Consider the following 12,722-nt stretch of genomic DNA (forward strand, 5'->3'; position numbering starts at 1 on the left):
AAGTTTACAAGTTTTTTTTTTAACAACAGGAGAAGAAATTGCTGAACAATATTCCCACTAGACTTCCTTAGACAACTTTATACCAAGTGGCCTTTTAAGATCAGCTGATGTTGTTATTAGAATCAAATTACACCCTTTCTAATTGGATCTGAATGTGACTATGTGCCTGGATTGTTCTGGATTAATCTGAGCAGAAGGTTTCATACATCTGCATATGAATTGGACATGTTCATAAAGTGTCTTGAGATGACAGCTGCTGTAAAACAATTTGTGTAGAAATGAATTGAAGAGAATTTTGATTCATTTTGGCTGGTGAAATTCCCATGTCTATGTTTTTATGTAAAATGAGGTTTTCCTTTATTTCGATTTGGATATAAATTCCACCACAGTAAGAAGAGAAATGATAGAGATCACATTTGAAATAAATGTAATATATTACTTTACATTTATGCAAATAGAAATACAGTAGCTGGCTGCACCATTACAATGCAATATATTATTATTAAAGAGGAGTTATAATGACAAATAGAAAATTATTAAAACTGCAAAAATACAAATAACTAAGCCTCACATTATTTTTATTTAAAATATAATTTCTGTATTTTTACAAAAGCATTTTAACCAATCTCATTCTTCAGATTCTGTATTCATTTTTCTCCCTGTTTACATATAACCCAGCAAACAAAATCAATCCACATTTTGACGCCGCATTGAACGTGAAAATAGACCCAGAATCGAGTTAATTGTGCTGCATCTAGTTTGCGCTAACTGACGGCCGCAAATTACAGGATGGCAGGGAGAAGCAACGGCGGAGACGGCGCAGAACAAAAGACAATTTTCACTTGTTTGATCGGCTGCTTTAAAAAAAAATAAAAATAATAAACCTGAAACGCGACCTTCGCGGTTTTGACATTTTCTGCTGGTACGTGCTCACCAAATGACGCTTGGATATGTGGCTGATCTGATGTCCGTAATTCCATAAATATTTTTATTTGGTGGAATTTCTTTTATTTTTTATGTTTGCTATTTAAGGACGTTATGCTGCTTGACATTTCTGAGGCGAATTAAACGTATGATGGTGTGAATAGCGATTAAATAAGAAAACACGTAAATTTGATCATAAGTTCGAATTAAAGTTACATGTTCTTATTTACAAGAAAATGAAATAAAATAAATAAACATCTAATTTCGTTGCTCTTCACCTGCAGTGACAGTAATTAATTGTCGCTCAGATGCAGACGCTGCAGGGTGCGTAAAGGTTGCGCCTTTACGCACCAGTTGGTCCTCCATCCGGGATAACATTTGGTGGATGAGTGGGGAGCTGAGGTGAGCCTGCTATCACCGGTCTGAAATAAAGTCGGTGACATGCTGGCCGTTTAGCCCCGCCACCCCCCGTCCTGCACCACCTCTCCCCGTCTGTCTCTCCACCTCTGCACTAACCCCTCAGGTGAAGAGCAGCAGGTGTTAAAACACCCTCAGCCACAGAGCTACTCACTCCTAATGAGTCCTGCCTCCGCGCTCCATCCATCCGTGCATGAAGGACTTTATTTTTAGTGCGGCTAGTTAAGAGTCCCGCTGCAGGAAGCGCTGCTGTGGCCTGCGCTGCCCTCCTGCCGGCGAGTCAAATTATTAATGACAGTGCGGTAATATTATCACATGTCTGCTTCATCCTAATGGCGCTTTAGGAGGCTTGAGAAAATCCTTCTAGTATTAGATTATTACTTTGGGTTACTGAAAACCTTTTTGCAAAAGAGGAAAAAAAAATGAAATAAGTGTTTTCTAGCTCCACATTGCATCACATAAACATCTCTCATTTAGGAGTACACTTGTGCTATTATTTTACATGTTTCCTCCAAATTCTGCCTCAATTCTGCTAATGGTTTTGCTCACAGTCGTCAGCAGATACTATAATCGTGGGAAAAATAATGACAGTTATCAGTCGCACCCACCAAGTACCCATAAAAAATCTGTCCTCTGTTCTGGAAGATGATAATTATCGGTTGTACCACCATTATCATTGTCGTTGTTGATGGAGGAAAATCTTGAGGCATTTTCCGAAAGTAATTCCAGGAGAAATCACTTCAAATTGGCCTATTTTAAGAGAGAGGGGGGACAACGGGACCAAGCCTTTGGTTATAGCCTAATATTTCACAGAAATCTTTAAATCCCAAGCATCCGCGGGCATTCTGGCACATTGTGGCGCGCACACACACACGCGCGCGTGTTGTGATGTCAGCCGCCGGCATTTTTTGATAACACATTCTGCAACTTACTCGTTCTGTTTGCAGTTCAATTATGCAATTACGCTGATAATCGCAGTGAGGGAATTTAACTGCCTTTAATTTGTTATTCAGGTGGAGATGATGGAGGGACCGCGGATGGAGGAGCGGGGCTGCGCCTCTGCTCTGCGCAGACTGCGGCGGAGGAGCTGCGATCTGCAGATGAATCCCGGGGAAATGAAGACCTGCAGGAGACTTTGCTCCGCTTTCGTCCTGAGGAGGATCTCTGACCTCGGGTGGCGCACATCTGGTTGTTTTCTTTTTTTTTTTTTTCTCCGTCACGTGATTTTTCTTTCTTTCTTTTTTTTTTTCTTTTACAAAGTAAGTAAGGACATTCTTTGACTTTAGCAGCTGATTAATACCAGGGGCGTTGATAGAAATCAAATCGAGGGGCAGACCCAGTTCTATTTAAACAGACTTTCTGGCTGAGAGAAACAAACCCATTTTGCAGTGGCTCAGCCAGAGGTTTGACCTGAATCTGACAGGGAATCTGTGGATGGAGTTAAAGATTAGGGCGATGGCAGGGAGGCCTTCCAACCTCCAGCGTGAACGTAAAGAGTTGGTCGGCAATTATAACAAGGGTTTGATTGCTACAGTCTGAAAATGAAGATTTTGTTTTTCATTGATTATTTAGAAGGCAGTAAATAATTTCCAACGTGAGTTTTTAAGAAAATGTAAATATGTTTTTTGTTATTATTTTAGATAAATGTTTTTATTATATTTTGCCATTTTCTATCGTGAAAAAATTATTGGTTGAATGAGAATAAATTTAAATGCATATCTGACGTGGGCATGAATACTTTTGAGCTTCGCTGCATATAAGTTTGATGTGGATCTGAAATTTATTTACATCAGATCTTGTAACCTAGGAAACTTTACGTCCAGTATCCTTTTCCTTCCAAGCAACTAGGCCTCCCATGTTTTGAAGTAAATCTTTAAGCAATTTTTTCTTCTTTTTTTTTTTTTTAAATGTTCTGTTTTTTGCTGTTGTTGTTGAAATTTAATGGAAGAAACAAGATAGAAGATTTAACATCACACCTGTGACCATCACTAAGATCGCACGACTGCCAGTGTATAAACATTAAATTATGTAAATATGCTGCTCCGTTTATTATTATTTTTTAATGTAATGGTTAAAACGAGACAAACAGGAAGTGATAGATGCTAACTTGAAAATGAGACTCTTAGAAAACATTTGCATGCATCAAAAAATAAACCTAGATCACATAAAATATGCAGAGAAAAAAAAACCCGACTGCTTTAAAATATTGGATGAGTTTAACTGCATGATTAGCAGATTATTTCAAACTGTTGTGATATTTTACAAACGTTTTAGGTGTCATGCACCATCACTAGGCCCTTACCTGAGCCTGTAAATCCTCGTCCTTCTGCTGCAGGTGTAACTGACACCTCAGGTTGCTCTCCGTGTTAAATACATGACTAATTACAGACCTACTTATGAAAATTGAACGCCAGTGTTATGCTAATATACGCCGTCGTCCTGATGGCACATTAGGAGCTTTAATCAAAAAGTGCTTTAATCAGACTGGCCAGCAGACAAAGCAGCTGTGACTGGGAGGAAAATGTTGTTTAACTCCACCTTTAATACTTGTATTGCTATCATAAAATAGGCTCTCTGTTTGTAAAAAGGAAAATCACATCTTTACATATATATTTAAAAAAAAAAAAAAGATCTAAGGTTTTGTGGTTTTTCCTTGACTTTGTCAGGTTCTTCGGACCCCCAGCCCCACACTCACCAATCGGCTTCTCGCTCGCACAGAGTGGACCAATCAGCGACAGCCTTTGATGAATATTCATGAGTCCGAGATTCAAACCTTTGAGCGAGTTTGTCTCGGTCCACAGCATCACTCCCAGGACTTTTTCACAGGCGCAAACTGCATTTTCTTATGAATGGAAGGAGAAAAAATCAGGCCGGCTTAAATTGGGACCCGTCCTTTCGCTGAGATCACAGAAGGAGGAAAACAACAAAAGCGCGGAGGAGACAGGAGGGAACCGCCAGAAGAGATGACAATGACCACGATTCCAGAAGGTCTTAATAGCCCTGCATCAGGAAAAGCCGTTTTCATGGAGTTTGGACCCCCGAGTCAACAAATGTCTCCTTCCTCCATGTCTCACGGACACTACCCCATGCACTGTTTACATTCTGCAGGTCACACGCAGCACGACAGCTACAGCCCAGCCTCGTCGTTCCCCAGATCTCTGGGTTATCCGTACGTAAACTCCGTCGGCAGCCATCCCACAAGTCCATACCTGAGTACAGTACAGACTTACCAGAACAGCTCGGGGCTCACGCAGACGCGACTGGAGGACCCAGGTAAGCGTGCAGCGGCATCTTTTCCCTCTCATTTAATGGCGCCTTTCTCTGCTTGTTGGATTTTTTTTTTCCTGCACTGGCAGCGTGGAACAGATACCCCAGATGTGGAATTAGACTCTCCAATTATTTATTGCGTAACGCTATAAACAATGTATGCAATTAAGGGTAATTATACCTAAAGTACAGCCTGTAAAACTTGTGCTTCAAGTGTTCGCTGTTGCATAGCGGTGCTGGTCGCAGCTGCCTCCTCGTCTTGTTTCTCCCCGACACATCTCCCTTTGTTTCTCCTTCAGCGGCACCAGAAGCGGAGAAGAACACAGTAGTGGAAGGCGGGGAGGTGCGATTTAACGGCAAGGGGAAAAAGATTAGAAAACCAAGGACTATATACTCCAGTTTACAGCTCCAAGCGCTCAACAGGAGATTTCAACAAACGCAATACTTGGCATTGCCGGAGAGGGCTGAGCTGGCAGCGTCGTTGGGTCTCACTCAGACACAGGCAAGTTAAAAAAAAAAAAAAAAGTATCAAATACCTACACACTGTTATTATTATTATTATTATTATTATTATTATTATTATTATTATTATTATTATTATTATTATTATTATTATTATTATATTTAGTGTTTTAACTGCATGTGTAAATTATGCGTAAAACAAAAATTTTTCTTTCTGCTTTCCAATCTTGACATGTCCTTTGTTTCCCCCAGGTCAAAATTTGGTTTCAGAATAAACGCTCCAAATTCAAGAAGCTAATGAAGCAAGGCGGCAGCACAATCGACACCAACGTTTTAGCCACCGGTCGTGGACTTTCCACCGGCTCGCCCACCGTGGCACCGGTATGGACGTCGCCGACCACCGTGAAGACGTCGGTGGGCACGACCGGCTCTTACATCCCCAGCTACACCTCGTGGTACCCGACCACACACCAAGAGTCTATGCAACAGTCGCAGCTCATGTGAGCCGATGCTCCGGCGTCAAGGACGGTGACGGACCCCGCAGCCGCCCGAGCTCGGCCTCGGCATTGCTGATGCTCCACGATAAAATAATAATAATAATTAAAAAAAAAAAAAAAAAAGAAGCAGCTGCCGCATCCCGCGAGCTGACACGGAGGCCTCCTCGTGCCAGCTAGCAGAGAAGAGGGGTGGGTGGGACGCTGAGAGAGCGAAAAGGCGCACAATGCACCCACGCGGGGCAGCAAGCCCGTGGCAGCGGGTATCAAAACGACAAAAAAAAGGAACATTTTTCTTTTCTTTTTTTCTTCTTTGGCTGCTGTTGTTTACGTTTCTCTTATTTTTCTTTCTTAAACTCGAATTGGTGTGAAGAATTCTGTTGTTGAGCTGTAGGCTACATGTTTATGAGAAGAGCTTTTTTTTTTTTTTTTGTTTACGCCAGATGACGACCTAAAACCATGCATTAACACCTGAGGCCCAATCAGGCCTCAGCAGTGAAGGCTTTAAACCAAATAACCGATCCCAGACTCCACCGGTCAGGCCGCCCATAGCGTACAGCATAACACAACCACAGTAAATCCTCACGTCGCCGTGTTGTTTCTATGTGTTTGTTATTTAAGTTAAATTATTCAGACGTGTCTGTGTTCATTCTGTGTGCGTGTTTGAGATGACAACACTGTGTTGTTGAAATGCTGCACTAACGCAAGCAGAGCTTCTTTTGTTTTTGTTTTGTTTTTTTCTATGCCGTGCCCCGATTTTATGTGAACAAATGTAAAAGGACAGCCGATTCGCTGCTTTTGAGAGAGAGAGAGAGAAAAAAATATCCAGAGGATGAGCAGCTATAACTTGTCACTGTATTTTGTGTATAATTTTCAGATACGTTTTTTTTTTTTTTTTTTTTTAATTATTATTATTATTATTTGTGCTGTTACTGGATACGCTGTGAAACAGGGTTTTAGGCTTTTTGTGTATATTACTCGTCGACATGTGTTTTAGTCACCATAGAGGATATTTAGTTTTGTATTGATCACTTAATTTATTTATCTGTTTCTGGAGTTTTTTATGTACATAAAAGTGAAAAAGTTTCAAAAGCAGTAAAATATGATTTAAATTATGTTTAAGCACGGTGTCTGATTCAACCCTCTCTTCCTGCGCACCACCTCCTCTTCTTCTTCCTCCTCCTCCTCCTCCTCTTTTCTACCGCGCCGTGCAGCTTTAATGCGAGCTGACACAAAGCAGGATCATGTTGGCTGTTGTAGCAGACACCATTTGAGCCGCAAAAAGGCGCCCCGTTTAGATTATGGCCATGTTTAACAATCGGCCCTACATGCCTTTGTCCGGCTTCTGCTCAGTGAATGCAGATGTGGTAAAACATTTGGAAAGAACTACAAATCAGAAATGCAGATTCACTTGTAAAAATGATTGCGTCCATTCCTGACCATTGAAGCATATGTACTACACATTAATCTGTAATGTGTACATTTAAAACCAGAGCTATTAATATATATAGTTTTTTGACACGATAGAGATTATTTATGTTCCAGATCTGTAAAGTGTTCAAACAGTGTGAAAATATTATTTGGTGAAGCACAACAACTTAAACAGTAGTAATAAAGATCGACACAACGGGGCTTCTTGACTGGACATGTGGCATATAAATATTTGGACTTACGGTCCAAGTTTGCATACATTTTTTGTTGTGATGCCACAAAAATGCCTGCACTCTGTCTTAAAATCAAAAAGAAAAACGAACAAGCAAACTAAATTCTAATGAAATTAAATGTTACGGTTTTGTAAAACAGGAAAGAAGCTTTAAAATACACACAAGGATCGCGTGAAATGCACTGCTGTGAAAGAGCAATGCATATTAAAATAATACAAACAATTTATTCAGATGGCAGAATGGAAAGAAAAGGAAAATGCAATACTCGTTTTTGTATTTTCATATTAAAACATTGTTCATCTAAAGCTTTTAAATCGTCTCCTTTATATATTTATATAAGTAGAAATAATTTGTTGGAGAGATGCTTTAGGAAAAAGACGCAATTTACTATTATTATTATTATTATTATTATTAGCTTCAGAGAAATACATTTTTAAGAGGCTCTGGCCTTGTTTATTACTCCTTATATTCTGCTTTCTTTGTTATTTTATGAACTTGAGGCACATGTAGTCCTTTGTGAACAGCCCACATCATGTCTGCAGGCCTATTTAAGATATACCACTAAGGAAGCAGGAGCACTGTGGCATAAAATCTGCCTACCTACTCCCAGAAAAGGCGCAGCTGCACACCCAAGAGGGTCAGTGTTATTTCGCTGTATTCTCCCTTTGATTATACGAGTTGAGCCCATCAAACCCGGTATAATTACAGTAATTTCGCCCTTATTTATTCTAATGCAGTTTCCTATCTCCGAGGTAATTATGAGCAATTTTTTTTCGCACCGAGGATCTTTCTGCCTTAACAAAAGAGAATGTGCTCTGAAGGAAATGTTCTGCTGCTAAAGAAAAAAGAAAAAAAAAAAAAAAAGCGAAATAGGTGAGCTGCCATTTTGTCACTGTTCCCTTTAGACTAAGCCCAATGTGTAGCTATAAGACTGACAAATTGCTTGCAGGTGTACATCACCGAGTTGTCAATGCGGAGAGGCTTCAGAAATTAGCTAGGCACAATGTCAGAGTAACGAGTTCACTTCGCTTTGCTTGCCACGGTTTTTAAAGCGTTGCGGGGGGAAAAAAAAATATGAAGATTTTATTTTTACTGGGGGTTTACCAAACTGCAGAAGTGAATTAATAATTTTTTTTGTTCATATTTTTAAAAGAAGTTGTATACTCACTTCAGAAAATTAGACAAAAATATAAATTTGTTTCCTTTTATTTTTTACTTTTGTTTTTATTAGCAAAATGCAATCTGACTTTAAGGTTAAAGCTTAACGATTAAACATCAAGCACCCACCTTTGAGTTTGAATCTTGAACTCCCTTCCCTGGAGCTTCAGGAGTCAGCATGGATGCAGATGTGGCGAAAAGCTTCCCCTCTGCACAGGCTCCACATCAGCGCTTTAAATCCCCACAAAATGCCTTCCACGTGTCGGTCCAATGCTATAGCTGCAGAGTTCCGAATATGACTGGAAATCTCTGCTTTATTTCCCCTTTTTATAGGCGACGAGAGGGGGAAAAAATTGTAGATTATTAGCATAAATGTTTACTCCTCATTACGCTGATGACATTGTGCACTCGAGATCTTGGTAATCTTTGGGGGAAATTATGAGTAATTTTTTTTTTTTAAATTTAAAGCAGCAGTTACCATGCAATTCAGGCTAATTCCGCGTAGGCTCCACACGGATATAATTATCGTTGAGTCAAGATGTTAGGCTAAAAACTATGCATTGATATTCCCATTTATTATGTACATACAACTTTGACAATGTTGATGCTTGAAATAGCGGGAAATTGTCTTGTGTAAAAAATTACACCCCATATTAGGACATCTGAAATTGCGAAGAATTATATAGTAATTGCAGGCTTTCAGATTTGAAAGCCGGAATGCTCCAACCAGAGCAAATGTGGATGAAATTACAGATCAGGGTTTAAATGGGGATAGGGGGGTTTGTGGCATTTACAAGTTTCCCAGAGAAACGCAAAACTATGAACCACAACAGCTTTAAATGGCACTGAGAAACAGAAAAAAAAAAAGTAGTTTCACGCTGCAAATATACTGATCATGAAAATCTGTCATACGTCTGGGCTACATACATCAGCTGACAGCTTACAGAATAAATTAAAGATATAGAATCTATTCAGCATGTTCATACATGTGTTAGGACACAACACAGGCTGGCTGCACGCCTGGAGGCCTGTCAGATACTGTCAGCTCCCCAGGAGGTGGAGGGCAGGGATGGAGGGTGGGGGTCTCCATCAGATATAACAACTGACATGCTGCAGTCCTCATTTTGTGCAAGGAAAAGATCCCACTTTATGGCCTCTAGTCGGTTAAAGGTAATAATTTGATCAATTTAATACAACCTGACTAACACATACCCCACTGAGAAGTGAAAAATCAATCAAATTGACTGCAATTTACATACATTTTACTTAAATAGATTTAAATGTCTTTGTAGAAATTATCTAACTAGAAAAATATATTTATTAAATATTTAAATGTAATAAACCAAATTAGTTAAACTGCAATAATTTTGCTCGTCTGGAATAAGAACTGGTTTGTGATTGTGGCTGAAATAGCAGAAAGTCAAAAACAGAAACAGTTTTTTTTTTTTAATCAGGTAGGATGCTAAACTTCTACCTGAACACAACTACAGGTGTTCATTAGCAATTTAAGCTTAACAGAGAAATTAAGCTTGCTAGAAAGTTTAGCCATAGCAATAGCACGTCAAAATTAGCTTACGTTGGATACACAGTTTTAAAATCAAATTCTAATGAAATGACATGGAAACATTTGTGTGTTTCACTGACAACTTTACCTCAAGGTTAACAAGCTCAGCTTGCTTGGAGGACTGACTGTAGCATTAGCACTGTTGACAAACAAATAAATGCATAGTTTTTTTTAAAATGCATTTCTGAAATCTATTCTAACCAAATGTCATGTAGCCCCTTCCTCTGATAATTATGACTAAGATATGACGTTAGCTGACGTCATGTGTCTCAGGATTAATAAGTGAAGTTGGCTAGCAAGTTTGACGTTAACATTAACAAAGTTGCAAAGCTAAAGCTGAAATTACACTTACATTTCTGCTTCAGCACAGAAACTTTTTCAAGGACAGGTTTTATCACAGTTCTCAAATTTTAGTAATCCGATATATTAATCCTTTTAAAAATCCATCAAATGCTAGCTATTAGCATTGTAGTTTTCTCCTGGAACCCACAAATATTGAATGAGGGTATTGACTGACTGAATGCCCTCAGCTAATTTTTGTTGACGCCCCAACATTTTGCAGTCTAAATATTAGGATTTAACTGTCATCGACTGCAGCATTTTCAAACTTGATAAGTTTCAAATGATTTGAATGAATATTACTCAATGCTGATTCTTTTTGCAGTGCACTGTACCAGCTGGAGTTATAACAGCTCATTCAATAGTCTCAAAAATTGAAATAATATGTTCAATATATAAAATATCTTTGGTGCGTGTTGCTTCAGTTCCAAGGCGTGTGTCTATGTTCTCTTCAATCTACGTGAATAATGTGGGTCAACTTGCTCGTCCTCAGAGATCAGAGGCTTGTTGTGAGACGTGAGAAGTGTTTGCCTGATGGTCTAGTTAAGCTCCAGGCTGTCTTGGATCTTGTTCCCGTCTCCGTTTCTCTTGCAAGGCTGAGTTCATAAAACGTCTGGGGGGGAGAAAAAAAAAAGTCTCCCTGACTCCACAGAGTCTGAGGAACTTGTCTTCTTTTTTTGCCCTCCCTCATCTTTCCCCTCTGGCATGCCAGAAACTTGCTGTAGCTCCTCATGCTTCTACTTTCTGCTCTTCTAAACAACTGGTAATGGAAAATACCAAGCACATACATTTCAAGAATCCCCATAAATTCTGCCAACAAGGGTGGTTTTTGATAAGGGACATATTGCCATCTGCCCTGGGCAGCATTATCTGGGGGGAAACCATTGAGACACAAAAAACTTTCTGTCTGTTACTCCGCAAAGTAACTTTGTATTGCTTGTTGCAAACACTCAAGTGGGGGATTTTTATGCTGTGTAAGCAATGTAAGTACACTGCGGCTAGCTGACGACACTGAAGTTGGTGACGGATTTGCAGCTTACAAGCTGGCATTTATTTATTTATTTACTTATTTTAAAACTCTCTGACTGCCCAAACCTTTCCTTAAGAGGAATTTGAGATTCATGGAACCTTTATTCTGTTTGAGATATGCAAAAAAGAATATTTTTGAAAGGTTTTGAGCACAAGGACCACCTTGGCTAGATATTAAAAAAAAAACACAAAATGTGGTCAGCCAAGTCAAGGTCAATGCTAGTTAACAGATTAAAAAAAATGTTAAATTTCTGACAAGTTACAGGATAAATAAATATAAGAACATAAACCTTTTTTGAAGAAGGTTTTTTGATCTTTCTAGTTGTGGGTGTGTTGACAGCAGAATTGCGGTAGTCTACAGAGGATTGGGACTTACTAAGAGCAACTTTCAAGGAAGACTTACCTCTGCCTACCAGTGCCATAAAGGTCAAATATGTACAAATAATTACAAAAACAATCCAACAGAATTGTTTAATTAACACATAATGGATAACTGGTATGTTAGCTACTTCAAAGGTTTGCTAACTCAACCCAAACCACCTAAGCTAATCAATCGTCATAGTTAGTTAGCAACCCAAGTTAATTAATCCTGCAGAGCTTATATAAGGTGGGTATTTGCATGAAAGCTAATGGTAGCATGATGGCTTAACTACTAAGTTTCTAACATGGTTGACTAACCAAGAAGTTTCCATATTTCTTGTAATAATTTGAAATGAATTGACCTTTTAGATTTAATATTGTTTAAAAAGTATAGCACATGTTAAAAAAACATGTCTAATTTTGCTTCCTAGTATGTAAAATATAAGCTATATGTCTGCCATGATATATTGCAAAACTAAACCATTGTTTCTATATTAAGTGCCACCAGCACATAAAGATTTTTTTCTCACATACTTGCAGCCTTGTATTTTATAAGTTCTGTTCTAAAAATATCGGCATAATATTAATTAGCCTAAACGTTTTATCGCTTATGCCAAATTACCCAAGACAACCAATTGTTACTGTTGCTTAGCAACCTTAGCTCTACAACGGAGACGAGGAGCAAACAGCACCAAGATATACATTTTGTAAGTACCTAGACGTGTTTGTATCTGTCTGGTTAAGGAGTTCCTACTATTTGTAGGTATTCTAGTTAAATATTGTTAGATAAATAAGAATTTGGCGCTTAAAACTCTTTGGAGTTGTTCCCGTTTGGAAAGGTGAACAAAGGTTGAATAATGACAGTCGACTGTCAGCTATGAGGTAGAAATATTCCTAAGCTATTAATTATGTCAGCATCTCCAGATGTGTTTGCAGCTGCCTTGACAAGAATTTTTTGCATTTTATGCTAATTATATAATTATTACTGCTAAAATAATTAAGGCGTTTCCTTTTAATCTGACTTTTAATGAGGATTTAAGTTGA

The 12,722-nt window shown here is 38.7% G+C and overlaps 1 protein-coding gene and 1 long non-coding RNA gene across 4 annotated transcripts in view; one reads left to right on the forward strand and one right to left on the reverse strand.

Moving 5' to 3' along the window:
• The window catches only part of LOC116723274 (uncharacterized), a 28,106-nt gene extending 23,205 nt beyond the window's left edge, over positions 1–4,901 (reverse strand). For all 3 annotated transcript variants that reach the window (XR_004339949.1, XR_004339950.1, XR_004339948.1), the window contains exons 1-2: positions 4,790–4,901; positions 4,572–4,690 (exon numbers count right to left, since the gene is read on the reverse strand). This is a non-coding gene — a long non-coding RNA (uncharacterized LOC116723274). The remainder of the gene's footprint in view (positions 1–4,571; positions 4,691–4,789) is intronic.
• Positions 1,436–6,686, forward strand: dlx1a (distal-less homeobox 1a). Its single transcript, XM_032568064.1, has 4 exons — positions 1,436–2,529; positions 4,008–4,614; positions 4,908–5,110; positions 5,323–6,686. Exons 2-4 carry the CDS (start codon positions 4,305–4,307, stop codon positions 5,572–5,574), a joined length of 765 nt encoding a protein of 254 aa, XP_032423955.1. The 5' UTR covers positions 1,436–2,529; positions 4,008–4,304; the 3' UTR covers positions 5,575–6,686.
• Positions 6,687–12,722: the final 6,036 nt, after the last annotated feature.

This window comes from Xiphophorus hellerii, chromosome 7, assembly GCF_003331165.1.
Source record: "Xiphophorus hellerii strain 12219 chromosome 7, Xiphophorus_hellerii-4.1, whole genome shotgun sequence".
NCBI classification, from domain to species: Eukaryota; Metazoa; Chordata; class Actinopteri; order Cyprinodontiformes; family Poeciliidae; genus Xiphophorus; species Xiphophorus hellerii.